Genomic DNA, 26,670 nt, shown 5'->3' with positions numbered 1-26,670 from the left:
GTAGTTAAAGGTACTACATTGATAGAAGTTGTTGTTGCTCTTGATTGTGACTTTGAAAGTGGGGGCTGACTATTTGGTGAATGCATTTCCCCAGAGTAGAAACTATGTTCGACAACCCAACAAAGCTGCAGATCCTCTACTGAGTTAGTTGATCTCACCAGGGTTGAGAGTTAGATTGCCACAAAGGGTGCCAATGACCCTGCTAACAAAGAGGACCTGTGGGAGTTTTAACTTAAAAAAGTGGGTGGCTTGGTTTGGGTGAGGGGTTAAAGTCAGGTTTTTGAACCCAGATCTATCTCCAGCCTGCCCATTTCCAGCTTTAACTGAGGCTGTAAGGTGGGCAGATAACCAACCCAATCCAAGGAGGCAGGTTAGTAAATTCAACATGATAATGATGCTGCAAATTTAACTGATCTCGGCTGCAATCCACAAGCAACGGAAACCCTGTTACTGCATTGAGGTGAGAGCTTGATGAATCCAGGAGGTGAATGTGATTTACATCTACATTCTAGTTTGGGTGCCAGCCTGAGGAGTTTCCCCAATTGGACTCCTAGCCGCTGACCTTCTTCCCGAGGTCTCTGATCCCACCAGCAAACATCCAAACATTCCCCCCACCAAAGGTCCTCCAACCACATCTACCATGCCCCTGAACTCCCCCCTCCTCCTGGGATAATTAGCCCACCTAATTGATCCCCATCCACCCAATTGACCCTCTTCCATCCCTCAACCTGATTGGTCCCCCTTCTCACCACCTGACCAAACACCTCCTGCCATCAATTGATCCTCCTTGTTCTCTGAGACCAACCCAACCATCCACAATCACAGCTCCCCCCTCCTGGATTGACATCCTCCACCCAAGATCAACCCCCTTCTCCTCTATCCTCAATTCACAGCCCTTCCTCTTGACTGATTCCCCTCTTCCCCCAATTAATCTCCCCCTCCATCGTTCACCCCTTTCCCTCCATCCCCAATCCATATTGCACACCCTGCCCTTCCTCCACTCCCCACACCGGTGAGGAATTACCAGCTGCTATGACCTTCACTGACTGGCTCACCATCCGACTGGGCTCGCAGCTGCCAATTGGACTATCCTTTGGCTAAGGGAGCCATTGGTTAAATCAGAAAACTCCACAGCATGTGGAGAAATCCCAAATTGCAGGTTCCCCGTGTCTTTCTGACCTTATAAGACCATAAGACGGAGGAGCAGAAGTAGGCTATTCGGCCCATCGAGCCTGCCCCGCCATTCAATGAGATCATGGCTGATCTGATAATCCTCAACTCCAGTTTCTTGCCTTTTCCCCATAACCCTTGATTCTATTACTGGTTAAAAATCTGTCTATCTCAGCTTTGAATATACTTAATGACCCAGCCTTTACAGCCCTCTGCAGTAAAGAATTCCACAGATTGGCTACCCTCTGAGAGAAGAAATTCCTCCTCATCTCTGTTTTAAGTGGGCACTGCCTCACTCTGAGATTATGCCCTCTGGTCCTAGACTCTCCCACAAGGGGAAACAACCTCTCAGCATCTACCCTGTCAAGCCCTCTAAGAATCTTATATGTTTCAATAAGGTCGCCTCTCATTCTTCTAAACTCCAATGAATACAGGCCCAGCCTACTCAACCTCTCCTCATAAGAAAATCCTTCCATCCCCGGGATCAACCTAGTGAACCTTCTCTGGACTGCCTCCAATGCCTGTTGTATATCTTTCCTTAGATAAGGGGACCAAAACTGTTCACATTATTCTAGGTGTGGTCTAACTAGTGCCTTGTATAGTTTTAGCAAGACTTCCCTATCCCTGCTTGTCAGGGAAGGGTCAAGGCTGTGATGCTGTCTACAGCTGAACAGCCACTGTGATTATCTGTCCAGGTTCAGACATGAAGATTGAGGACTCGGCCCAAAAACTATACTCCAGCAATGATCATCTTCAGAAGAAGTGGAGGGTTTGTTTTGTGATGTGAAGGAGTTCACAGACATTGAACACAATTTACATTTAACACCGTGGTGATCATAAAGTGATTATCTGAATCTGACTAATTCTGCAGAACGTATTAGCTTTCCCTGGCACTCAAATGTTCAGATGAGGGAAATAATGAAGTTATAATTGATCGCTAAATCATAAAGAAATACAATATTTACGCTTGATTGGTGCTGAACTGCCCCATTAAACTCATAAGCACAAACTGGTTAGTGCAGCTTAAATTGATACCAAATTGATAATCTCATCTATGGAGGTCATACTATCAAGCGGCATTATTAGCTAATGCATGGCAGGATGCTGTTCTGAGATCAAAATGAAGATGTTACACCTAATCTGGTAATGTTAGACGTTGACATTGGCTGGAATAAATGGGAAAGGGTTCTGTTCCCAGGATTTATGTTGATCTGTGCAAAATTCAAAGATATAAGGGACAAAAGATTTTTTAAAAAGTCGCTCGTTGGTGAAGCCTGTCTATTCAGATTCATTTGTTTGCTTGCACAAATGCTTAATCTCCCTGTTTTAAATCACTACCCAACTGTTAATGGATTTAAGCCATCAAGGTTTACGGCTTTATAGCTCATACTTTTCATTAGCAGAATAGAGTGAGAATGGGCATGCACTTTTTTTAATGCTAAAAGACATAGCTAATGTCGATGTGTGTGGAGATCCTTCAACACCAAATTTGAATGTTGAGCTAGAGGACATGATAAAGCCTTGACTAAGATTAGGGATAGGAAGGACTCCTTTTTCAAAAAAATAGAATTCTGGAAAACTGGGCAAGGTCCCTTCTGGTTGCTTTGCATGTTAGTATCAATGTGTATTGCTGGGACAATTCTATATTCAAAATTTCGAACAAAATGGTGATCCCTCTCTCCCAAACTCCTCAAAATGATGGCAACAACAGTCAATATTTTAAACACTAATAATTTTAAAAACACATTGACCCCACAATACAGATCTTTCTACACTAAAAGGCTACAGGCCGAATGCAGTTTAACCTTCGTATTCCAGGTCTGTGCCCATGCTGCCTCCATGCTCTACCCTTCAGTCGTTGATGTCTCCATCCTCCACCCTTCAGTCGGTGTTGTCTCCATGCTCCAAGCCTTGATGGTGCTGCCTTCATATTCCAAGTCTCTGTCATTGTTGTCTCCATACTCCACATGTCTGCCAATGTTGGTTCAGTGTTCCAGGACTCTGCCAGTGTTGCCTCAGTACCACAAGACTCTTCCAGTGTAGTCGCTGTTCTCCAAGCCTCTCCCAGCGTTGACTCGATGCCCCAGGCATCTTCCACTGTTGTCTCTGTTGTCCAGGATTCTTCCAGTGTTGTCTTGGTGGTCCAGAGCTCTTCCAATGTTACCTCAGTGTCCCAGGTCTTTTCCTGCATTGTCTCAGTTTCCCAGAATTCTGTTGATGTAGTCTCCCTTCTCCAGGCATCTTCCAATGTTGCTTCAGTGTCCCAAGTCTCTGTTGGAGTTGCCTGTATTCTCCAGGCCTCTTCAAGTGTTGCCTCAGTGTCCCAGATCTCTGTTGGGGTAGCTTCTGTTCTCCAGGCCTCTTCCAGTGTTTCTTCAGTGCCCCAGGACTCCGTCGACTTTGCCTCTGTGCTCCAGGCCTCTTCAAGTGTTGCCTCAGTGGCCCAGGATTCTGTCGGGGTAGCCTCTATTCTCCAGGCCTCTTCAAGTGTTGCCTTGGTATCCCAGGACTCTGTTGGGGTAGTCTCTGTTCTCCAGGCCTCTTCCAATGTTTCTTCACTGCCCCAGGACTCCATCGGTTTTGTCTCTACTTTCCAGGCCTCTTCTAGTCCTGCCTCAGTGCCCCAGGACTCTGTTGGGGTAGCCTCTGTTCTCTGGGCTGCTTCCAATGTTACCTCACTGTTCCAGGTCCCAGCCAGTGTTGCCTCTGTTCTCTGGGCCTCTTCCAGTATTGATTTGGTATCCCAGGACGCTGTTGATGTTGTCTCTGCTTTCCAGGCCTCTTCCATTGTTGCCTCAGTGCACCAGATCTCTGTTGGGGTACCTTCTGTTCTCCAGGCCTCTTCCAGTCTTTCTTCAGTGTCCCAGAACTCTGTTGATGTTGTCTCTGCTTTCCAGGCCTCTTCCAGTGTTGCCTCAGTGTGCCAGGACACTGTTGGTGTAACCTCTGTTCTCCAGTCCTCTTCAAGTGTTGTGTTGGTGTCCCAGGACTCTGTTGATGTTGGCACTACTTTCCAAGCCTCTCCCATTGCTGCCTCAGTACTCCAGGACTCTTCCAGCATTGTTCTGGTGCTCCAGGATTCTTCCAGTGTTGCCTCAGTGCTCCAGGATTCTTCCAGCATTGTTCTGGTGCTCCAGGGTTCTGCCAGTCCTTCCTCAGTGTTCCAGGATTCTGTCAGTTTTGCCTCCATGTCCCAGGTCTCTGTCAGTTTTGCCTCCATGTCCCAGGTCTCTGTCAGTTTTGCCTCCATGTTCCAGGTCTCTGTTAGTTTTGTCTCCATGTTCCAGGCCTCTGTCAGTTTTACCTCGGTGCATTCACTCCTCAAGTGGTCTGTGTGAAGCTAAGGTGAATTTTGTTTTTTGAAAATGTTAGCCATGACTAATCTCATAGTATTTTATATTTCAATAACAAAAGATGTTTAGTACACAAACAATTTTACCTTCAGTTGGATTTAATCTCATAAGAGCCAGTCTTTACTTATTTCCTTGCTGAATTTTATTATTCCCACTATAACCTGAATATTAGAGTATCCTATGACTGTCCTAATATCATTCTTGGTTCATATTAAGTGTGCATTAAGCATGAAGTTGCTCACACACTAATGGCAGCATATGTACATTTTAGAGAGACCTATTAAAGGAATGTTAATTAGGTTGAAAATTACAGAAATTGGTTCCTTTTACTCTTATTTTTTTCAGCGCTTTTTGTTCAACTGTGTTTGTTTTAAACTATTTTCCCTGTTAGTTATTTAAGTAAAGTATTAACTCTGTCACAGCATGTGACAATCCCTGAACATTCTTTAGGTAACATTGCATGGAACAACGTGTCTGCTGCCTACCCTGTACAGAAGACTTTGTTCCAGAGTGCCTCGCTGTGATTTACACCAAACACTGGGCTGTCAGTTGTACTGACTTCCATTGCCCCACTGGGTCAGAGTACCTTATTCATGTTAAGAAGACTGCACAGAATTTGCAATATTTCAATTCCAGTACAGTCTTCTTTGCTTTCTTAAAGCTTACACAAGGGCTGGATGCTACTGTAACTCCTGCAACTTGGGGTGGATGATCAAAGTTCACTTCTCAGCACTTAATTCTTAGGTTCAGCTGTCCCAGTGCCATAAGTTCCTGAACAGAGGCCAGCAGCTTCCCCACAGGGTGGGAGAAAAGAATATGAGACAACAAATTGCCATGTTATCCTCCTCCATCACTTGCTAAGCATGCCACTCATGTTTAACCATCTTAGCCAGGGGACAGTAAACGCTTTGGTGGCAAGAATAGGCCTGAAATGTTAGCTATTGGAATCCTTTTTTGATTCCTTATGGATCTAGAAGAGAAAGTGCTTTCCAAGCCCTCAAAGTAACCCTAGGTCTCTCCTGCCTTGTACTTCTCTTCCCTTATAGTGATGCTCTCCTGAGCACTTGCCTAATTGCCGATAACCATTCTTCCAGGTCTCTATAGTGGTAGCCTCCGACTGCCTGAAATCCTCCTCCTACCAATTCTTGCTAACATTGGACAGGAGGCTGGCAGGTCCCTTGCAGGTGGGGCTCCTAGCCATTTCCCATCAACCCCCACCTTCCCCTCCATCCCAGCCCCATTCCATTCCCCCCTCGTCACCCCTACCCCTCACCTCACCAGCGCCCTCCCTCCTCTCCCAAGCACACCCTCAACATGCAAAATTCCTGCCAGGGGTTCAAAATCCGGCCTTAAAATCATTCCCAGAAGCTATTGTTTGAAACCAACTAATCAGAGGCAGTTGGACAAATGGGACAGTAGGGGGGAAAAAAATACAGCAGTATTTTAATGGTCCAGTGTGTATGTGTGTGCACAGAAACTAAGTAGGCTGTCACTTTTGTCAGGATAAATCATTTAGTTCAGTCAGCAAATTACTGGCAGTTGATGTGAATCTGTCAAGTTTTATTGAGCACCTTGTGCCTTATTATGAGCCAGTGATCCTCTGACTGAGTTTTGGCTCCACTATACCATGTCTTCTGGTCTGATAGGTTTATCCGTAATTATATCATGTTCTAATCAGCTCTCTTTTTTTTGATAAATGCACTGGAGTGGCTAGCAGCTTTGTGGGCGGATGGCTACAGTTTTCTACATTAGCACCTTCCCTCCAAGGGACACCGGGACTAAGATTGTATGAAAGCCTTCTAGAAATGATGACACCCGTGCCTTTACAGCTTGTTGCCATGCAGTTATCATTCATCACCCCTTTACCCCCTTGGAGTTAGGGGAAGGCAGCCCCCTTCGAGACAATGGTCATGCCATTACCCACAAATAATGGGTATTTGCTCAGCAGAGGCAGCTTCCCATGAAGATTAGGAAACAGAACTGCAGGTAAAAAATGATGACAGGAACTGGAAGAATTTGCAGTGTGAAGGACTCTGGGTGAAGCTGATCCTATCCTTATCTTGGAAGTAGTAGGACTGGGAATGCCACTCTCTAGTCAGTTGAAGCTAAGGCAAAGAGGCCGGCAAATGAGGGGCAGTGGTTGAGAGGTTTGGGGGTGTGGGAACACCTATGTTAATCTCATTACAGTAATGTTTAAACCTAAAAATGGGGCAGCAGTGGAACAAAAGTCTTAAAAAAAACTGACTCGCTGTCTTACCACTTACTCTCCTCTTGCCCCAATTTGTGAGTGGGTGCCAATGTAAGCAGCCAGATATTGGATCAGTACCTGCTGGCACTGCAGCACTCTCTCAGTTCTGCACTGGAGTGTCAGTCTATCTTATGTGCTGAAGTCTCTGGAGTGGGACTTGCACCCACCGCCATCTGATCCAGAGATAAGAGTGTAACAAATTGAACCAAACCTGACACTTCAGGATAGAGCTCTGGGGTTTGCACAGGTTGCAGGATTCCCTCAATTTCAGGGTGTATCAACTATGACCATATCACCTTGCAGGCCCCTTCACACAACCCCACTTTCTTCATAACCCATTGTTGTGCAACTGGTGTATTATGAACAGTAGCTCATTGAAGAATGTTTTGGCTGATGATTCATTACCCCTCTGAATTGAAAGCCAGTCCAAAATCTATTCCCACCCTTGTATAATTTGCATCTGTCCAAAGATATTCATGTTAACATTGATATTGATGTTAGCTAACATTGCAGGTCATCTGCACAAAGGGCTTAACTTTTTGGAGGCAATGAAGGCCCCAATGACAGGCCGGAAAGCCGGGGGCAACCCCACCTTGGCCACCTGGGGGACCTTTGGCTGCATTTTAGGTCCAACTGGAGCTGGCAGCTCTTCAAACTCAGCAGTGCCACAAAGAGCAGTGGCCATTGCTGGGACTGCACACATCTGCGAGGACACAGTTACGGAAGCTGTCCTTGCCGCAAGGTGAGTCAGGCTGCTGGTCACCTGAGTCAGTCAAGCATGCCTTGGTGGAGTTACTGAGGGCAGGGGAGATGTTGATGCAGGTCTAGCCATTACTGGTAAGGGTGGGGGCACAAATGTGGACTTCTGTGGACCACAGAGTGCCCAATTAGGAAGGTCCCCATGGACCCTGTCAGGAGGCCACCAGGTCGTCTCCCCGCTTAGTAGAGGGCCCTCCTGCCTCTGGTAAAATGCCAGCAGTGGCGGGAAGAGGCCCTTAATTAGCCATTCAAGTGGCTAAATTGACCCCTTGGCAAAATGCCATGGCAGTGAGATGATGGGCACTCCACTCCTGCCTTCTCTCACCAATTTTACAACCCCTACCACCCACCCACCCCACCTCCTACCCAATTTCTGGAGGGCCAGTAAAATCCAATTGAAATATGCCTAAAGGATGATAGTTCCACATACTTACATAAGTGCCTATAAACTGACTCTCAGTCAGATAGTGCCTGTATAATGCGTTCTTTTAGTTGTCCTGGCATTCCTATCAACTGTGCCACCAGTGGCATGTGTATCAGTGGTGGAATGCTACTCTGGCTCAGTTAAGGGCTCTTGAAATGCTCATGACTTATGAATGGCGGCCTCTTGGAGCTCAGGCTTGAGACAAGCCAATTGGAGCTTGGAGCAACTTGGTGACTTTCTGGACAATCTGGAATACCTTCACTTCTGGCAGCAGGACAGAGATTAGTTAAGGTGTGGCAATGGTCCAGACATGTTGTCGTGATGAAAGAGGGTATTCCCAATGGAATGACTGGCCCTACCATTGGGTTGCAGCTCAGCATCAATTGGCAAGAAAACAGATTATGGGAGATGTGTGCTCTGATTGAGCCCTTACCCATTTTTTCGCCTAGCCTGTCAAAGGAGGAGAAGCTGTTGGGTCCCTGGACCCTGCTTGGCCTCCTTGTACGTAAGTCGCTTAGATTACCTTATGGAGCCATTGGCTCCTACAAGTAGGAATCTCCACTGAGTGGAACTGCACATTCCATGTTTGACTGAGGGTCAATCGTTTTTTCTTTGTTCACCTAACCATTGTGAAATAATCTGGTTTGCTAATTTACATTTGGCCTCATCTCAATCTGCTTTCGGCAGATTCGGGAAATGCATGTTGAGACACATACAAGGTTCAAGTATCCGGTTCTTTTAACATGGGACTTTAGTATTACAGCCTTAGGTAACACTGCCATATCATTAAATATTGGGCTCCTGAGTGTAAGGGACACAGGATTTGCCTAGAGGAAGGACCAGTGATGCAGAACATTAAGATAATCTTGAGCAAACTGTAAATTTGTACCAAATATTATATGTTAATTAATCACTTTGAAATCTTCACCAAATTTCTTTCCCTATATCTTTCCCTATCCTTTCCCTATAGGTCGAGTATCCTTTAGCTGAATCCCTCGGGCCGATTGCATCTCAGATTTCAGATAATTTCAGTTTTTGGATACTACGTATAGGCCAAGGCCTACTTACAAAACAATGGCCTAAGCCTAGGCTAATTATAATCTAAATTAAATAAAATGGCTAGTAAAGTAAGATGTACCGTTAAATTAATAAATACAGGGTACCTGTAATAACTTCTCACCCGTGGCTCCATCTGCGATTCTGCTTGTAAGAGAGGGTTCAGAGGGTCAGCGAGGCTCATGTCGAGTGCAGATAAACAACTAGACTTCCTGCACTAAAGGCCGGGTGTGGGCGGCCTTGTGTCAGCTCTGCTCATGTCAGCTCGGGTCAGGGACTTCCCACGCTAAAGGTCAAGGAGGATCAAAAAAATTGTGGTTTTTGGATGTGTTCAGTTTTTGGATTTATGGATAAAGGATACTCGACCTGTATATATCCCCATATATTTTACATAGTGGAATTCTGCTTAATTTCTCCCCCTCTACTAGGGGTATTGTGGCAGCAATGATAGTTACCTCAAATCAGTGAACATCATTTATATCTCACTCTGGACAATGAACATCAACAGGTATTTAACGTTAGAGGTCCAATATATTCTAGCCCAATCCTGTCTTTGCTATGTAGTCACACAGGCGTCCTTTCCAGTAGCAATCACTTGATTTACCTTGTAAGCCGAGCTTAATTACTGAACAGTTAGTTCAGTCAACTCCAGGAATTGAAATTGGGATCTTTCTCTATCTGTATAGCTCAGTGCCTCACTGAATGGGGCTTTCATTACTGAGACTAGAAGAGAGCTATTGGGGCTATATGACGTGGTTTGAAAATTTATTGATTTGATATTGAGGTTAGTGACAGTGATGATGGAAGATGATTGCTAGTGCACTATGGGTAACCAAGCCTACAAATTCACCAGTGTGACGTCACAATCTCTTGCCCACCCCCTCAGTATTGCCATCATGCATGCGTTATGCTTGTTTCTCATCGTTTCTCATACAGCCATGTTAATATTTACTATGGCAAGTCAGTCATGGCTCAGTGATAGAACTCTTGCCTGAGTCAGAAGGTCATGAATTCAAAACCCCAATACAGCCACTTGATTATGTAATCTAGGCTGCCACTGCACTAAGGAATAGCAAGGGGAAAAAGTCAAGGTTGGGAGTCATCTGTCGGCCCCCTATAGGGTGCTACAAATGTCATGGATGATTTTAATCTGCTCATTGACTGGACAAATTAGTGCAGTACTGCTGGGGTGCTGTCTTTCAGATAACACATTAAACCCAGGCCCCTTCTGCCCTCTCAGGTGTACATAAAAATATCCAAAGTTGCTTTTAAAAGAAGAGCAACTGGGCTCTCTTGATGCCCTGGCTAATACCTATCATCCACCAGCATCACTAAAATAGATTATCTGGTCATTTAACTCATTGTTGTTTGTGGGATCTTGCTGTGTGCCTATTGGATGCCACCTTTCCCTAAATTATAGCAATGACTCAAACATTTGGAATGATAGCATGGTGGTAATGTTGCTGAGCTAGTAATCTAAAGGCCCAGACTAATGCTGGGGAAATGTGAGTTCACATCTCACCCTGGTAACTAGAGGAAATTAAATTTAAATAAATCTGAAATAAACAGCTAACCTCAGAACTGGTGTGTGAGCATGAAATAACTGGATTGAAATCTGGTTTATTAATGCCCTTTGGGGAAGGAAACCTGCTGTCCTTACCTGTAAGATTGATCCAGTGTTATAGGTTGCTCAGAAGAGTCAAGGAATTACAAGTGGCTTACTGAGAAGCAACAATGTAATAGTTCAAATGATCAGAATAAATAGATATACAGACCGTAACAGGTGAGGACAGTTTACTGATGCTGGTTCAAATGGATGGAGGAGGTGAGACATTTTGACCTCTTTAGCTTGTGGTAATAACCTCAGCTCTTTTGCTTCCCTCTCGAACTGATTGGAGGTGTTAAGCCAAAGCTAATGTGTCTCCACCTTGAGGAGACTTTCTCTTCTGTCCACCATGATCTTTTCCTCCTGAGCTGTAAACTTATAGACTTTATTTTTCAGGGCCTAGTGCAGATCTTATAGCGATTACTCATTCAATTACATCTTCCCACTCAATTTTCCAATTACCAAGGGCCCTTCCCATTCCAACAGTGAGGTCATCCCTGTGCTTATCTTTTGTATGAAGACCTTGCTAACTTCAACAGGATAGTATTTATTAAATACATGGGCATGAAGGTCCATCTTATCAGGTCCAGAAATATTTACACAAAGGCCTATGCTTAAAGTTATATCCTTGACAGAGATAATAGACCTTGTGAAAAATCCTCACTGTGCTGTTTTGTGTCTGTGCCAGCTCTGACAGGCTGTTGAATTAGAGAAAGTAGCTTGAGGAAGAGCTATTTCTATAACATTTAATTAATTTCTTAAGATAAAATAAGACCATTAGGCTGCCATTTCTGATATACCTGGCCTGGCCTACAAGTGACCCATATGCAGTGCAATATGGTTGACTCTTAACTGCCTTCTGAAATGGTCTAGCAAGACATTTATTTGCGTCAACAGCTAAAAAATGTCAAATAAGAATAAAGTTTGATGGACCATCTGCCATCCACCTATGGACTGGATACAACAAAGGGACACACAGTTCAGCTGACTCTGCAGAGTCCTTATCACTAAATCTGAGAACTTCTGCCAAAATTGGGAGATTTGTCCTGCAGACTAGTCAACCTGACGAGGCATACTCACCGAACCATGCCTTTCAGCCAATGTCCCAGAATCTTCCATCAAGATTCCTGAATATGCTGTAGCCCAGCGGCAGGGCAGACACACCAGAGGTGGTGGCACAGTAGTATACAGTCAGCGGGTAGTGCCCTTCGCTCCCCCACTGCTACATGAGTCCTCAACATTGACTCTGGACCCCATGGAATCTCATGGTATCAGGTCAAACATGGGCAATGAAACCACATGCTGATGATTAACCAGAACCCACCTCATCTGATTAATCAGTCCTCCATGCTGAAATGCTTTGAAGAAGCACTGAGTACACCAAGGATGCAAATTGCCTCAGGGTGGGGGATTTCAATGTCCATCACCGACAGTGTCTAGGTAGCGTGACTACTGACCAAGCTGGCTAAGTTCTGAAGGACACAACTGCCAGGCTGCGCCTGAGGGAGCTGATGAAAGAACTAACAAGAGGGAAAAACATACCTGACCCCACCAATCTACTGCTGTAGATGTATCCATCCATGAATTTTGGTACAAGTGACCATCATATGGTCCTTGTAGAGATAAAGTCCTGTCTTCACAATGAGGACATGTTCCATTGTGCCGTGTGACGCTATCACCGTGTTAAATGGGGTAGATTCAGAACAGGTCTTGCAACTCAAAACTGAGCATCCATGAGGCGCTGTGGCCATGATCAGCAATGGAATTGCACTCTGCAACCAGACAGTCCAACATGTCCCTCACTCGACCATTAATAACAAACCATGGTTTTGATGAGGTGACCAGGTGTGTAGATGAGGGTAGTGCAGTTGATGTAGTTTATATGGATTTCAGCAAAGCCTTTGACAAGGTCCCACATGGGAGACTTATAAAGAAGGCAAATGCACATGGGATGCAGGGTAATTTGATAAGGTGGATTCAAAATTGGTTTAGTTGTAGGAGACAGAGGGTGATGACAGAAGGATGCTTTAGTGACTGGAAGCCAGTGTCCAGTGGCATACCACAAGGATCTGTGTCATTTGTCATTTATATAAACGACATAGATGACTATGTGGGGGATAGGATTAGTAAGTTTGCGGATGACACAAAGATTGGCCGGGTGGTTAACAGTGAGGTTGAGTGTCTTGGGCTACAGGAAGATGTAGACGGGATGGTCAAATGGGCAGATAAGTGGCAGATGGAACTTAACCCTGAAAAATGTGCGGTGATACAATTTGGAAGGAGTAATTTGACAAGCAAGTATTCAATGAATGGCATGGCACTGGGAGGTTCTGAGGAACAAAAGGACCTTGGCGTGTGTGTCCATAGACCTCTGAAGGCAGGGGGGCATGTTAGTGGGATGGTGAAGAAGGCATATGGGACACTTGCCTTTATCAATCGAGGCATAGATTACAAAAGTAGGGAGGTCATGTTGGAGTTGTATAGAACCTTGGTGAGACCACAGCTGGAGTACTGTATGCAGTTCTGGCCACCACATTATAGGAAGGATATGATTGCACTGGAGGGGATGTAGAGGAGATTCACCAGGATGTTGCCTGGGATTAAACATTTAAGTTATGAAGAGAGGTTGGACAGACTTGGGTTGTTTTTGTTGGAGCAGAGAAGACTGGAGGGGTGACCTGATCAAGTTGTACAAGGAGGATGGACAGGCTGGATAGGGAGCAGCTGTTACCTTTAGTTGAACGGTCAGTCACAAGGGGAAATAAGTTCAAGGTGAGGGGCAGGAGGTTTAGGGGGGATGTGAGGAAAAACTTTTTTAACCAGAGGGTGGTGACAGTCTGGAATGTACTGCCTGGGAGGGTGGTGGAGACAGGTTGCCTCACATCCTTTAAAAAGTACCTGGATGAGCACTTGGCACGTCATAACATTCAAGACTATGGGCCAAGTGCTGGTAAATGGGATTAGGTTGGTAGGTCAGGTGTTTCTCATGTGTCAGAGCAGACTTGATGGGCCGAAGGGCCTCTTCTGCACTGTGTGATTCTGTAAGAGAATATGCCAGGAGCTACACTAATTATACCTAAAAGTGAGGTGCCAACCTGGTGAAGCTACAACATTGGACTACCAGCCTGTTATAGAGAGAGCTGGAGATCCCACAACCAATCGATCAGATCAAGGTTTTGCAGCCCTGCCACATCCAGTCATGAATGGTGGGGGACAATTGAACAACCAAGGGGAGGAGAGGCTCTACAATCACCCCCATGTTCAATGCTGGGAGAGCCCAGCCTGCAAAAGACAAGGCTGAAATGTTTTGCCACAATCGTCAGCTAGAAGTGCTGAGTGGAGCGTTACTGAAGGAAGTCATGAAATATCTCACATGAACCAAGAGCCCTGGGTGCATAAATATGCTTTTCCCTTGGGTTAATCCACAGCTGGTTGCCAGGAAATATAAATGTAGCAAACAAAACTTTAGCGTTTTAGGTTTATCAACAATCCAAACAGCCTCAGTCAAGGCCAAGCAATCTCATTTTTAATGCCCAATTTTGGCCTTTTCAAGCACTTTTTTCAGTCTGGTTAATAAGTCTTTTAAACGCCTGACCTTATGTTATTTTTCTTCACTATTTAAAGGAAAGCGTGGATCTGGGAGAAATCATGTTCTCTCTCTGCTATCTGCCCACTGCTGGACGACTGACATTGACAGTCATCAAATGCAGAAATCTCAAAGCCATGGACATCACTGGTTATTCTGGTGAGTGTGTATTATTTTCTTAAAAAAAAAGAAAATTCTGTATTATTGATGTACCAGTTATACGTTAAAAACATATGCAGCCAGACATGGAAATGCTTGGTCAGGCTATGTGACATGAGCTGGAACAAAAACAGAAAATGCTGGAAATACAGGGCAGATCAGTCAGCAGATCTGCAAAGGAAAAAGACAAGTTGCGATGTTTCAATTCTGCATCCTGAATGGAATTGGGAGGTAAATTAGCTTCTTGAGTGTTGTGGGAGCTGCATTCATCCAGGCAACCAGCAAGTATTCCATCACACTCCTGACTTGTGCCTTGTAGATGGTGAACAGGCTTTGGGGAGTCAGGAGGTGCGTTACTCGTCACAGGATTCGTAGTCCCTAACCTGCACTTGTAGCCACAGTATTTATATGGTTAGTCCAGTTCAATTTTTAGTCAATGGTAACCCCCCAAGGTGTTGCTGGTGGGGGTTTCAGCGATAGTAATGCCATTGAATGTCAAGGGGAGATGATTAGATTCTGGCTTGTTGGTGATGATCACCTACAAATCTTTCCCTGATGGTCGCCTGCAAATCTTTCCGTGCTCCAATTATGCACCCACCTCTGCCAGCCTTCATCCGGAACTACCTCACTAAAGGCATCCTCTATACCCTAGAAGACTAAAGGGAGTGGACCGTTCTCACATGGGATGGAGATGACTTCCCCCCCATGCACACGAGCCACCATACCCCACCCCACACCCCCTTCCCCCAGGGATACCGGCTTTGCACTGGCACTCAAAGTTAATGATGCTATCATGAGCAATCTCTCTGTTCCTTGCCTACATTGTCAAGGCCATGACTGCATGGGCAGCTCTTCACTTCTCATGCTCGTCAACGACTTCGGCCAATCTGCTTGGCAAGTCATTTATAATGGGGCCAGTAGGTGCTGCATATGCAGTTATGTTGCATTGTCTTCAGAATACAAATCACTGCCCCGCACAATACCATTCAATAAAGATTGACCTCTAACACACAACCACTTTGTTGCCTACACAGGTGAGATGTCCCTCCTCAGTCCTCTTCATTCAGTAACTTTTGGTATGCAGTCATAGCTTTCAGAATGAAATTGGATAAAATACTTCAGAGAAAAGGGGAAGAGCAGGGGAGCGAAGCTTACTGGATTGTTATGAAAGAGCCAGCACAGTCTTCATGGGCTGAGTGATCGTCTCCTCTGCTGGATGATTCTATTCCAGTATTTATAGTTACTGTTTCTCATTTTGCTAAACAAGGTGAACTGCCTCACTTTAAAAAAAATAAAGTCGCTGTACAACCATTTAATTAAGAAATTTAACTCTTTTTACTTTCATTGTCAAAAAATCTTATTTGATCTGAAGGCACGTTACAACTTTCTGGCACGAGACCAAAGGTAAAATGGCGATAGTTGCCAGGAAGAGCATTACCATTTCGACCATGCCCACATTGAGTGCTATTGGTCAAAGAGAAGACCTATTCTGGGCACCAAATTATAGTTGTTTGGTAGTACACAACAGACTTTTTCCATCTTGCACCAATATTAGGGGAAACAACATATTTAAATATTTAAGCATATTTTAATATGTTGTTTCCTCTAGCATTGGTATTTTCTTGCGAATTGTCTTGATGAGTGCAAGACTTTGACAAAAACGTTTCCTTTTTTCTGTAGCACCAAATTATAATGAAATCATAAGCTTATCCTTTATAAACATATTTGACAATACCCAGCACCATACAGGAATCCCTCTCTCCTGAACATTTCCCACAATATCCGATTGTGCTTTTTGACTTCTTTGCTTCTGATTTTTAAACACATATTTCAAGCTTTTCTTTCAAAGATGTTCTGTGTTGCAACTAATAAACTTCAAGGGCTGGATTTTACCATCAGCAAGCGGGGGCGGGGCCCACTCACCGATGCATAAAATGATGCGGGATGACGTTGGGTGGAACTCCCAATGTCACCACGTCCCATTTAAATTTTCAGGAAGGCAGGGGTGCAGCAAAATCAGCTGGGGCTAGCCGACCTGTCAATGGCCACTTGAGGCCATTGACAGAGCAATTAAAGTAATTAGCGGACCCACCCGTCCAATCTTAAGGTTGGTGGGAAGTAGAAAAAACATGAAACCTCATCAATGGACGGGATGAGATTTCATGTAGGGTTTTAAAAATTTTAATAACGTTTTTTTGGAAATTATGAACATTTCCAACTCATGTGATTGTCACATGAGGGGACATGTTAGGGAAATTTTATTTTTCTGTTTTGAGCTTTTTCACATTCACAGCCGATCTCCCTGAGGCTATACTTAGCCTCAGGGAGACGAGTGCACTCTTTCGTCTGCATGCGCAAAAGAGCGCACTCTCGATTTTAGGAATCACTCCCCGCCTACACAGGGAGCGCAGAACAGTTCCCTGTGGACATGACGCTGGGCGGGCCTTAACTGGCCTGTCCACGTAAAATGGTGCAGCACCTCCGATCGGGGCCACTGATCAGAAGTGCACCCGCACACGCCTGCCCATCAACTTCCTCCCCAACGGGGGGAAAATTCAGCCCCAAGTCTTACCACCAAGACAAAGGGCAAGCTTTCCTTGTGTGTGAATGAGTCATGTATATCAAGTGCAAACTCAGGGACACTCTCATTGTTATGAACAAATAACATGCAAGTGAATCCCTTTACCCTTGTGAAAGGAATGAAGGCTGCAGCTCTCCTTGACATCCCACTGAGCATGGAAGCTTCTTGAGACTTTAATCACTGTGTCAGTGCAGTAAGAATCACAAAGTGCCCATGTTGGGTATGGAAAGCTGCTCCACTGTGAATTCTGACCTTGCTAGGTCAGCCATTGATTGAAGTCGATCACAGGGCATCCTGCCTGCCAATGAGAAGATCTGTTTTGCTGTCAACACTTTGGTCCATTTCCCAATACCACACCTCACCCCTTAAACCAGGATTTTTCAGGCTATCCCGCCCTTCAGTGTACCCAAAGTGGAATGTTCCAGATTGATCCAGCTGTTAGAGAGCAGGTTATCCTAGACTGGGTATTGTGCAATGAGAAAGGATTAATTAACAATCTTTCTGTGCAGTGTCTCTTGGGGAAGAGCGACCATAAAATGATAGAATTGTCCATTAAGATGGAGAGTGAAGAAGTTGAATCAGAAACTAGGATCCTGAATCTAAATAAAGGGAACTGCAAGGGTATAAGGCATGAGTTGGCAATGCTGGATTGGAGAGCCTTACTAAAATGGTTGATGGTGGATAGGCAATGGCTAATATTTAAGGAATGTATGCATGAATTACAACAATTATTCATTCCTGTCTGGTGGAAATATAAAACAGGAAAGGTGGCTCAACCATAGATTACAAAATAAATTATGGATAGTATTGGATTCAAAGAGGAGACATATAAAATTGCCAGAAAAAGCAGCAAGCCTGAGGATTGGCAGCAGTTTAGAATTCAGCAAAAGTGGACAAAAAGATTAAACAAGAAGGGGAAAATGGAGTATGAGAGTAAACTTGCCAGGAACATAAAAACTGAATGTAAAATAAACGAAGAGATAAAGATTAGCGAAGACAAATGTAGGTCCTTTACGGTCAGAAACAGGGGAGATTACACTGGGGAACAAAGAAATGGCAGAAGAATTGAACACATATCTTGGTTCTGTCTTCACAACAAAGGACACAAATAATTTCCCAGAAATGTTAGGGAACCAAGAATCTAGTGAGAGGGAGGAATTGAAGAAAATCAGTATTAGTAAAAAAAATGGTACTAGAGAAATGAATGGGGTTAAAGACTGAAAAATCTCCAGGGCCTAATAATCTATATCCCAGAGTACTAAAGGAAGTGACCCTGGAAATGTTGGATGCTTTGGTGGTCATCTCTGGAGCAGTTCCTATAGATTGGAGGGTGGTAAATGTAACCCTACTATTTAAAAAAGGAGGGAGAGAAAAAACAGAGAGTTACAGATCAGTTAGCCTAATATCAGTAGTGGGGAAATTGCTAGAGTCTATTATAAAAGACTTGGTAACAGAGCACTTGGAAAGCATTGACAGGATTAGTCAAAGTCAGCATGGGTTTATGAAAGGGAAATCATGCTTAACTAATCCACTGGAGTTTTTCCGATGATGTAACTAGTAGAATAGATAAGGGAGAACCAGTAAATGTGGCATATTTGGATTTCAAGAAAGCTTTTGATAAGGTCCTACATTAAGGGATAGTGGGCACATGGGATTGGGGGTAATATACTAGCATGGATTGAGAATAGACCATAAACAGAGAGTGGGAATAAATGGGTCTTTTTCCGGATGGCAGACGGTGACTAGTGGTGTACCACAGGGATCAGTGTTGGGCCCCAGCTATTCACAATATATATAAATGACTTGGATGAGGAAACCCAAATGCAATATTTCCAAGCATGCTGATGACTGTGTGGGGTTGTGAGGAGGATGCAAATCAGCTGCAGGGCGATTTAGACAAGTTGTGCGTGTGGGTAAACACATGTGAGATGCAGTATAATGTAGATAAATGTGACGTTATACACTTCAGTGTGAAAAACAGAAAGGCAGAGTATTATTTAAATGGTGATATATTGGGAAATGTGGATGTACAAAGGGATCTGAGTGTCCTTGTACACCAGTCAATGAAAGTAAACAGGCAGATGCAACAAGCAATTAGGAAGGCAAATGGTATGTTGGTCTTCATTGCAAGAGGATTTGAGTTGAGAAGTAGGGATATCTTACTTCAGTTATACAAGGCCTTGATGAGACCACATCTGGAGTATTGCTTGCAGTTTTGGTCTCCCTTCTTAAGTAAGGGTATACTTGCCATAGAGGGAGTGCAGCAAATGTTCGCTAGGCTGATACCGGGGCTGGTAAGACGGTCATATGAGGAGAGATTGATTCGACTGGGCCTGTATTCACTAGAGTTTAGAAGAATGAGAGGGGATCTGATTGGAACGTATAAAATTCTAACAGGGCTAGACAGACTAGATGCAGGGTGGATGTTTCCCTTGGTTGGGGATTCTAGAACCCGGGGCCACAGTCTCAGGATATGGGGTAGGCCATTTAGGACTGAGATGAGGAAAAATTTCTTCACTCGGAAGGTGGTCAGCTGTGGAACTCTTCACACTGAGGATACACTCCATCTTGTGTGGCATTACCACCATGCTAAACGGGATAGGTTTCGAACATATCTAGCAACTCAAGACTGTGCATCCATGAGGCACTGTGGGCCATCAGGTGCTGCAGAATTGTACTTGAACACAATCTGTAACTTCATGGCCCAGCATATCCCAAACTCTACCATCACCATCAAACGAGGAGATCAGTCCTGGTTCAATGAAGAGTGCAGGAGGGCATGCCAGGAGTAGCACCAGGCATACCTAAACATGAGGTGTCAACCTGGTGAAGCTATAACTACTTGTGTGCCAAACAGCGTAAGCAGCAAGTGATAGACAGAGTTAAGCTATCCCACAACCAACGGATTAGACCTAAGCTCTGTAGTCCTGCTACATCCAGTCGTGAATGGTGGTGGACAATTAAACAATTCACTGGAGTAGGAGGCTCCACAAATATCTCAATTCCCAATGATGTGGAAGCCCAGCACATCAGTGCAAAAGATAAGGCTAAAGCATTCACAACAATCTTCAGCCAGAGTGGATGATCCACCTTGGCCTCCTCTGGAGGTCCCCAGCATCACAGATGCCAGTCTTCAGCCAATTCAATTCACTCCATGTGATATCAATAAATGGCTAAAGGCACTGGATAGTGCAAAGGCTATGGGCCCTGACAATATTCCAGCAATAGTTCTGAAGACTTGTGCTCCAGAACTTGCCACACCCCTAGCCAAGCTGTTCCAGTGCATCTACCCGGCTATGTAGAAAATTGTCAAGGTATGTCCTGTACGCAAAAAGCAGGACAAATCCAACCCGGCCAATTACCGCCCCATCAGTCTATTCTCGATCATCAGTAAAGTAATGGAAGGGGTCATCAACAGTGCTGTCAAGCGGCACTTGCTTAGCAATAACCTGCTCACTGACGTCCAGTTTGGGTTCTGCCAGGGCCACTCAGCTCCTGACCTCATTACAGCCTTGTTGTTCAAACAGAGACAGAAGATCTGAGCTCCCGAGGTGAGGTGAGAGTGACTGCCTTTGAGATCAAGGCTGCATTTGACTGAGTGTGGCACCAATGAGCCCTAGCACAACTGGAGTCTATAAGAATCAGAGGGGAAACTCTCCACTGGTTGGAGTCATACCTAGCACAAAGGAAGATTGTTGTGGCTGTTGGAGGTCAGTCATCTCAGCTCCAGGACATCACTGCAGGAGTTCCTTGGCCAATCCATCTTCAGCTGCTTCAGCAATGAGTTTCCTTCCATCATAAGGTCAAAAGTGGTGATGTTCGCTGATGATTGCAGAATGTTCAGCATCGCTCGCGACTCCTCAGATACTGAAGCAGCCCGTGTTCAAATGCAGCAAAATCTGGACAATATCCAAGCTTGGGCTGGTAAGTGGCAAGTAATATTAGCGCCACACAAATGCCAGGCAATGACCATCTCCAACTAGAGAGAATCTAGCCATCACCCTTGATGTTCAATAACATTACGATCACTGAATCCCCCACTATCAACATCCTGGGGTTACCATTGACTAGAAACTGAACTGGACTAGCCATATAAATATTATGGCTACAAGAACAGGTCAGAGGCTAGGAATCATGTGATGAGTAACTCACCTACTGACTCTCCAAAGCCTGTCCACCATCTACAAGGCACAAGTCAGGATTGTGATGGAATACTCTCCACTTGCCTGGATGAGTGCAGCTTCCGCAACACTCAAGAAGCTTGACACCATCCAGGACAAAACAGCCTGCTTGATTAGCATCCCACCCATAAACATTCACTCCCTCCATCACCGGTGCACAGTAGCAGCAGTGTGTACCATCCACAAGTTTCACTGCAGGAATTCACCAAAGATCCTTAGACAGCATCTTCCAAACCCATGATCATTACCATCTAGAAGGACAAGGGCAGCAGATAGATGGGAACACCACCACCTGGAAGTTCCCTTCCAAGTCACTTACCATCCTTCACTGTCTCTGGATCAAAATCCTGGAATTCCCCTTCTAACAGCGCTCTGGGTGTACCTACACCACATGGACTGCAGCGGTTCAAGAAGGCAGCTCAGCATCACTTCTGAAGGGCAACTAGGAATGGACATTAATTGTTGGCCCAGCCAGCAAAGCTCACATCCCATGCATGAGAAAAATCACCAGGTGGACAGTTATTCTAGGTGGGCAGTTGCCGAATAGTTACAATGGGTGAGTAGTTAATCGGGATGGGTAGTTGCTGGCAGGCAGGTAGTAACTGCGGGAGCATAGGTACACTGGACGGGTAGTTTCTGGTAGGCGGGTAGTAACTCCGGGCAGGTCATAATTCTGGGTGGGTAGTTACTCCGGGTGGGTAGTTACTCTGGATGGGTAGTTACTCTGGGTGATCATTGCTCTAGGTGGGTAGGTATTCCTGGTAGGTAGTTACCACCAGACGGATAGTTATTCTGGCAGGTGGTTATTCCGGGTGGGTATTTACTCCGGGCCCGTAGTTGCTGGCAGGTGGGTAGCAAATCCGGGTGGGTAGCAACTGTGAGCGAATACTTACCCTGGCAGGTAGTTGCTCCAGGGGGGTAGTTACTCCAGACAGGTAGTTGCTCCTGATGGGTAGTTACGCTGGCTGGGTAGTTACTCCAGATGGTAGTGGCACCAAGCGGGCACTTAGCCCTAATGGGTGGTTACTTCCAGGCCGGTGGTTACTCCAGGAGGGTAGTTACTCTAGGCGGGTAATTATTCTAGGCAGGTAGTAACTCCGGGCGGGTAGTAACTCCGGGCAGGTAGTTACTCTGGGTGGATAATTACTCTGGGCATGTAGTTACTCCAGATGGGCAGTTACTCTGGGTAGGTAATTGCTGCCAGGAGGGTAGTTACTCTGGGTGGGTAGTTACTCTGGGCAAGTAGTTACTCCAAATGGGCAGTTACTCTGCGCAGGTAGTTACTCTGGGTAGGTAATTGCTGCCAGGAGGGTAGTAACTCTGGGTGAGTAGTTAATCTGGGTGGGTAGTTACTCATGGGCAGGTAGTTTTGGCCAGGGGGTAGTTACACCGGTTGGGTAGTTTCTCCAAGCGGTTGCTGCCAAGTGGATAATAACTCCAGGTGGGTAATAACTCCGGGCATGCAGTTATTCTGGGCGGGTAGTTACCCTGAGTGGATAGTGACTTCAGGTGGGTAGTTACTCCGGGTGGCTAGTTACTCCAGTGGGTAGTAACCCCAGGCCGGTAGTTAAACCAGGCGGATAGTTACTCTGGGTAGGTAGTTACTACGGCTGGGTAGTTACTCCTGGCGGTTAGTTACTCTGGGCAGGTGGTTTCTCCAGGCGGTTAGTTACTTCAGGTGGGTAGTAACTCCAGGCAGGTAGTTACTCTGTGTAGGTAGTTACTTTGGGTGGGTAGTTGCTCCAGGCGGGTAGCTACTTCAGGCGCGTAGTTACTCCAGGTGGCTAATTCCTCAGGGCGTGTAGTAACCCCAAGTGGGTAGTTAAGCCAGTTGTGTAGTAACTCCATTTGGGTAGTTACTACCAGTGGGTTGTTACTCCAGGCAGTTAGTTACACCGGGCAGGTAGATACTCCTGGAGGGTAGTTACTCTGGGCAGGTAGTTTCTCCAGGCGTGTAGTAACTCTGGTTGGGTAGTTGCTCCAGGCAGTAGTTAGTCTGGGTGGATAGGTGCTGCCAAGTGGGTAGTTACTCTGGCAGGTAGTTATTTCAGGCATGTAATTGCTGCCAGGTGGGATGTTACTCAGTGCAAGTAGTTACCCTGGGTGTGTAGTTACTCCAGGCAGATAGTTACTCCAGGTGTGTAGTAACTCTGGGCTGGTAGTTACTCCAGGTGGGCAGATACATTGAGTGGGTAGGTAGGTACACCGGGTGAGTATTTACTCTGGGTGGGTAGTTACTCCGGGCAGGCAATTGCTGCCAGGTGGATAGTTGCTTAGTGCAGGTTGTTACCCCGGGCAGGTAGTTGCTCCAGGGGACTAGTTACTCTGGGGGGATAGTTATTCTGGGTGGGTAGTTACCCCAGGCGTATAGGTACTCCAGGCAGGTAATTGCTGCCAGGTGGGTAGTTACTCCGTGCGGGTAGTTGCTCTGGGTGAGTAGTTCCTCTAGGTGGACAGTTACTTGGAGCGGGTAATTGCCACCAGGCGGGTAGTAACCCTGGGTGAGTAGTTACTCTGGGCGGATAGTTACTCCAGGCAGGTAGTTACTCCAGGCGCTAGTTACTCCATGCTTGTAGTTACTCTGGGAGGGTAGTTGAAAGATAACCTCCCGATTGTAAGGTTCACTTAGAGGACAGGCCAGTGATACTGGATTCAAGAGAATATTGTCTGGAGATTGTTGTTTAGAAGTCTGTTTCTCCGGCCTGGAGGGTATCGAACAGCTCACATTGTAACTGGATTGCTCTAAGCGGGGTTATTGTCTACATTACAGCATAATGGTCTAGGTGTCAGCAGTGGCTCAGTGGTGGTCAAAAGGTTTAAAAACAAAAAACTACGGATGCTGGAAATCCAAAACAAAAATAGAAACACCTGGAAAAACTCAGCAGGTCTGGCAGCATCGATGGAGAAGAACAAAGTTGATGTTTCGAGTCCTCATGACCCTTCAACAGAACTAAATAAAAATAGGAGAGGGGTGAAATATAAGCTGGTTTAAGGTGGGGGAGTGGGGGGAGAAGTGGTGGGGGGTGGTTGTAGAGACAAGCAAGCAGTGATACGAGAAGATAACCAAAAGATGTCACAGACAAAAGAACAAAGAGGTGTTAAAGGTGGTGATATTATCTAAAAGAATGTGTTAATTAAGAATGGATAGCAGGACACGCAAGGTACAGATAGCTGTAGTGGGGGTGAGGTGAAATAAGACTAAAAGGGCATAAAAGGTATAGATTTACAAATAATGTAAATAGGTGGGAGAAGAAAAATCTATGTAAACTATTGGAAAAAACAAAAGGGAGGGGGAAGAAACGGAGACGGGGTGGGGATGGAGGAGGGAGTTCAAGATCTAAAGTTGTTGAACTCAATATTCAGTCCAGAAGGCTGTAAAGTGCCTAGTCGGAAGATGAGGTGCTGTTCCTCCAGTTTGCGTTGAGCTTCACTGGAACAATGCAGCAATGTGGGCAAGAAGGCAGAGTGGAGTGTTAAAATGGCAAGCGACAGGGAGGTCTGGGTCATTCTTGCAGACAGACCAAAGGTGTTCTGCAAAGCGGTCGCCCAGTCTGCGATTGGTCTCTCCAATGTAGAGGAAACCGCATTGAGAGCAACGAATGCAGTAGACTAAGTTGGGGGAAATGCAAGTGAAATGCTGCTTCACTTGAAAGGAGTGTTTGGGCCCTTGGACAGTGAGGAGAGAGGAAGTGAAGGGGCAGGTGTTGAATATTTTGCTTATGCATGGGGAGGTGCCGTAGGTGGGGGTTGAGGAGTAGGAAGGGATGGAGGAGTGGACCAGGGTGTCATGGAGGGAACGATCCCTACGGAATGCCGCCAGAGTGGGGGGGGTGGTGAAGGGAAGATGTGTTTAGAGGTGGCATCATGCTGGAGTTGGCGGAAATGGCGGAGGATGATCCTTTGAATGTGGAGGCTGGTGGGGTGATAAGTGAGGACAAGGGGACACTATCATGTTTCTGGGAGGGAGGAGAAGGCGTGAGGGCGGATGCGCGGGAGATGGGCCGGACACGGTTGAGGGCCCTGTCAACTACCGTGGGTGGAAAACCTCGGTTAAGGAAGAAGGAGGACATGTCAGAGGAAATGTTTTTGAAGGTAGCATCATCAGAACAAATGCGATGGAGGCGAAGGAACTAAGAGAATGAGGTGGAGTCTTTACAGGAAGCGGGGTGTGAGGAGCTGTAGTCGAGGTAGCTGTAATGGATATTAGTCGACAGTCTATCACCAGAAATTGAGACAGAGATGTCAAGGAAGGGAAAGGAAGTGTCAGAGATGGACCATGTGAAAATGCTGGAGGAGTGGAGATTGGAAGCAAAATTAATAAATTTTTCCAGGTCCCGACGAGAGCATGAAGCAGCACCAAAGTAATCATTGATGTACTGGAGAAAAAGTTGTGGGAGGGGGCTGGAGTAGGATTGGAACAAGGAATGTTCCACATACCCCGTAAAGAGACAGGCATAGCTGGGGCCCATGCGAGTACCAATAGCCACACCTTTTATTTGGAGGAAGTGAGATAGTTAAAGGAGAAATTGTTCAATGTGAGAACATGTTCAGCCAGACGGAGGAGAGTAGTGGTGGATGGGGATTGTTCAGCCCATCTCCCGCGCATCCACCCTCACGCCTTCTGCTCCCTCCCAGAAACATGATAGGTCCCCCTTGTCCTCACTTATCACCCCACCAGCCTCCGCATTCAAAGGATCATCCTCCGCCATTTCCGCCAAATCCAGCAGGATGCCACCACCAAACACACCTTCCCTTCACCCCCCCAGCGGCATTTCGTAGGGATCGTTCCCTCCGTGACACCCTGGTCCACTCCTCCATCACCCCCTACTCCTCAACTCTCACCTACGGCACCTCTCCATGCATAAGCAAAATATGCAACACCTGCCCCTTCACTTCCTCTCTCTTCACCGTCCAAGGGCCCAAACACTCCTTTCAAATGAAGCAGCATTTCACTTGCATTTCCCCAAATTAGTCTACTGCATTCATTACTTCCAATGCAGTTTCCTCTACATTGGAGAGACCAAACGCAGACTGGGTGATCGCTTTGCAGAACACCTTCGGTCTGTCCACAAGAAAGACCCAAACCTCCCTGTTGCTTGCCATTTTAACACTCCACCCTGCTCTCTTGCCCACATGTCTGTCCTTGGCTTGCTGCATTGTTCCAGTGAAGCTCAATGCAAACTGGAGGAACAGCTCCTCATCATCCGACTTGGCACTTTACAGCCTTCCGGACTGAATATTGAGTTCAACAACTTTAGATCTTGAAATCCCTTCTCCATCCCCACCCCCTTTCCATTTCTTCCCCCTCCCTTTTGTTTTTTCCAATAATTTATATAGATTTTTCTTTTCCCACCTATTTCCATTATTTGTAAATCTATACCTTTTATGCCCTTTTAGTCTTATTTCACCCCACCCCCACTAGAGCTATCTGTACCTTGCGTGTCCTGCTATCCATTCTTAATTAGCACATTCTTTTAGATAATATCACCATCTTCGACACCTCTTTGTTCTTTTGTCTGTGACATCTTTTGGTTATCTGCTCGTATC

The 26,670-nt window shown here is 45.6% G+C and overlaps 1 protein-coding gene across 1 annotated transcript in view; it reads left to right on the top strand.

Moving 5' to 3' along the window:
• LOC121282177 (synaptotagmin-6-like) overlaps window positions 1–26,670 on the top strand; it is a 324,735-nt gene that overhangs the window by 269,885 nt on the left and 28,180 nt on the right. The window contains exon 4 of the mRNA XM_041195727.1: window positions 14,241–14,361. Within this exon, the coding sequence (XP_041051661.1) occupies window positions 14,241–14,361 (121 nt within the window). The remainder of the gene's footprint in view (window positions 1–14,240; window positions 14,362–26,670) is intronic.

The sequence above is a fragment of the Carcharodon carcharias genome, chromosome 9, assembly GCF_017639515.1.
Source record: "Carcharodon carcharias isolate sCarCar2 chromosome 9, sCarCar2.pri, whole genome shotgun sequence".
Taxonomy (NCBI): domain Eukaryota; kingdom Metazoa; phylum Chordata; class Chondrichthyes; order Lamniformes; family Lamnidae; genus Carcharodon; species Carcharodon carcharias.
Note: the sequence above shows the minus strand (reverse complement) of the source record. Positions and strands in the feature narration are given on the sequence as shown.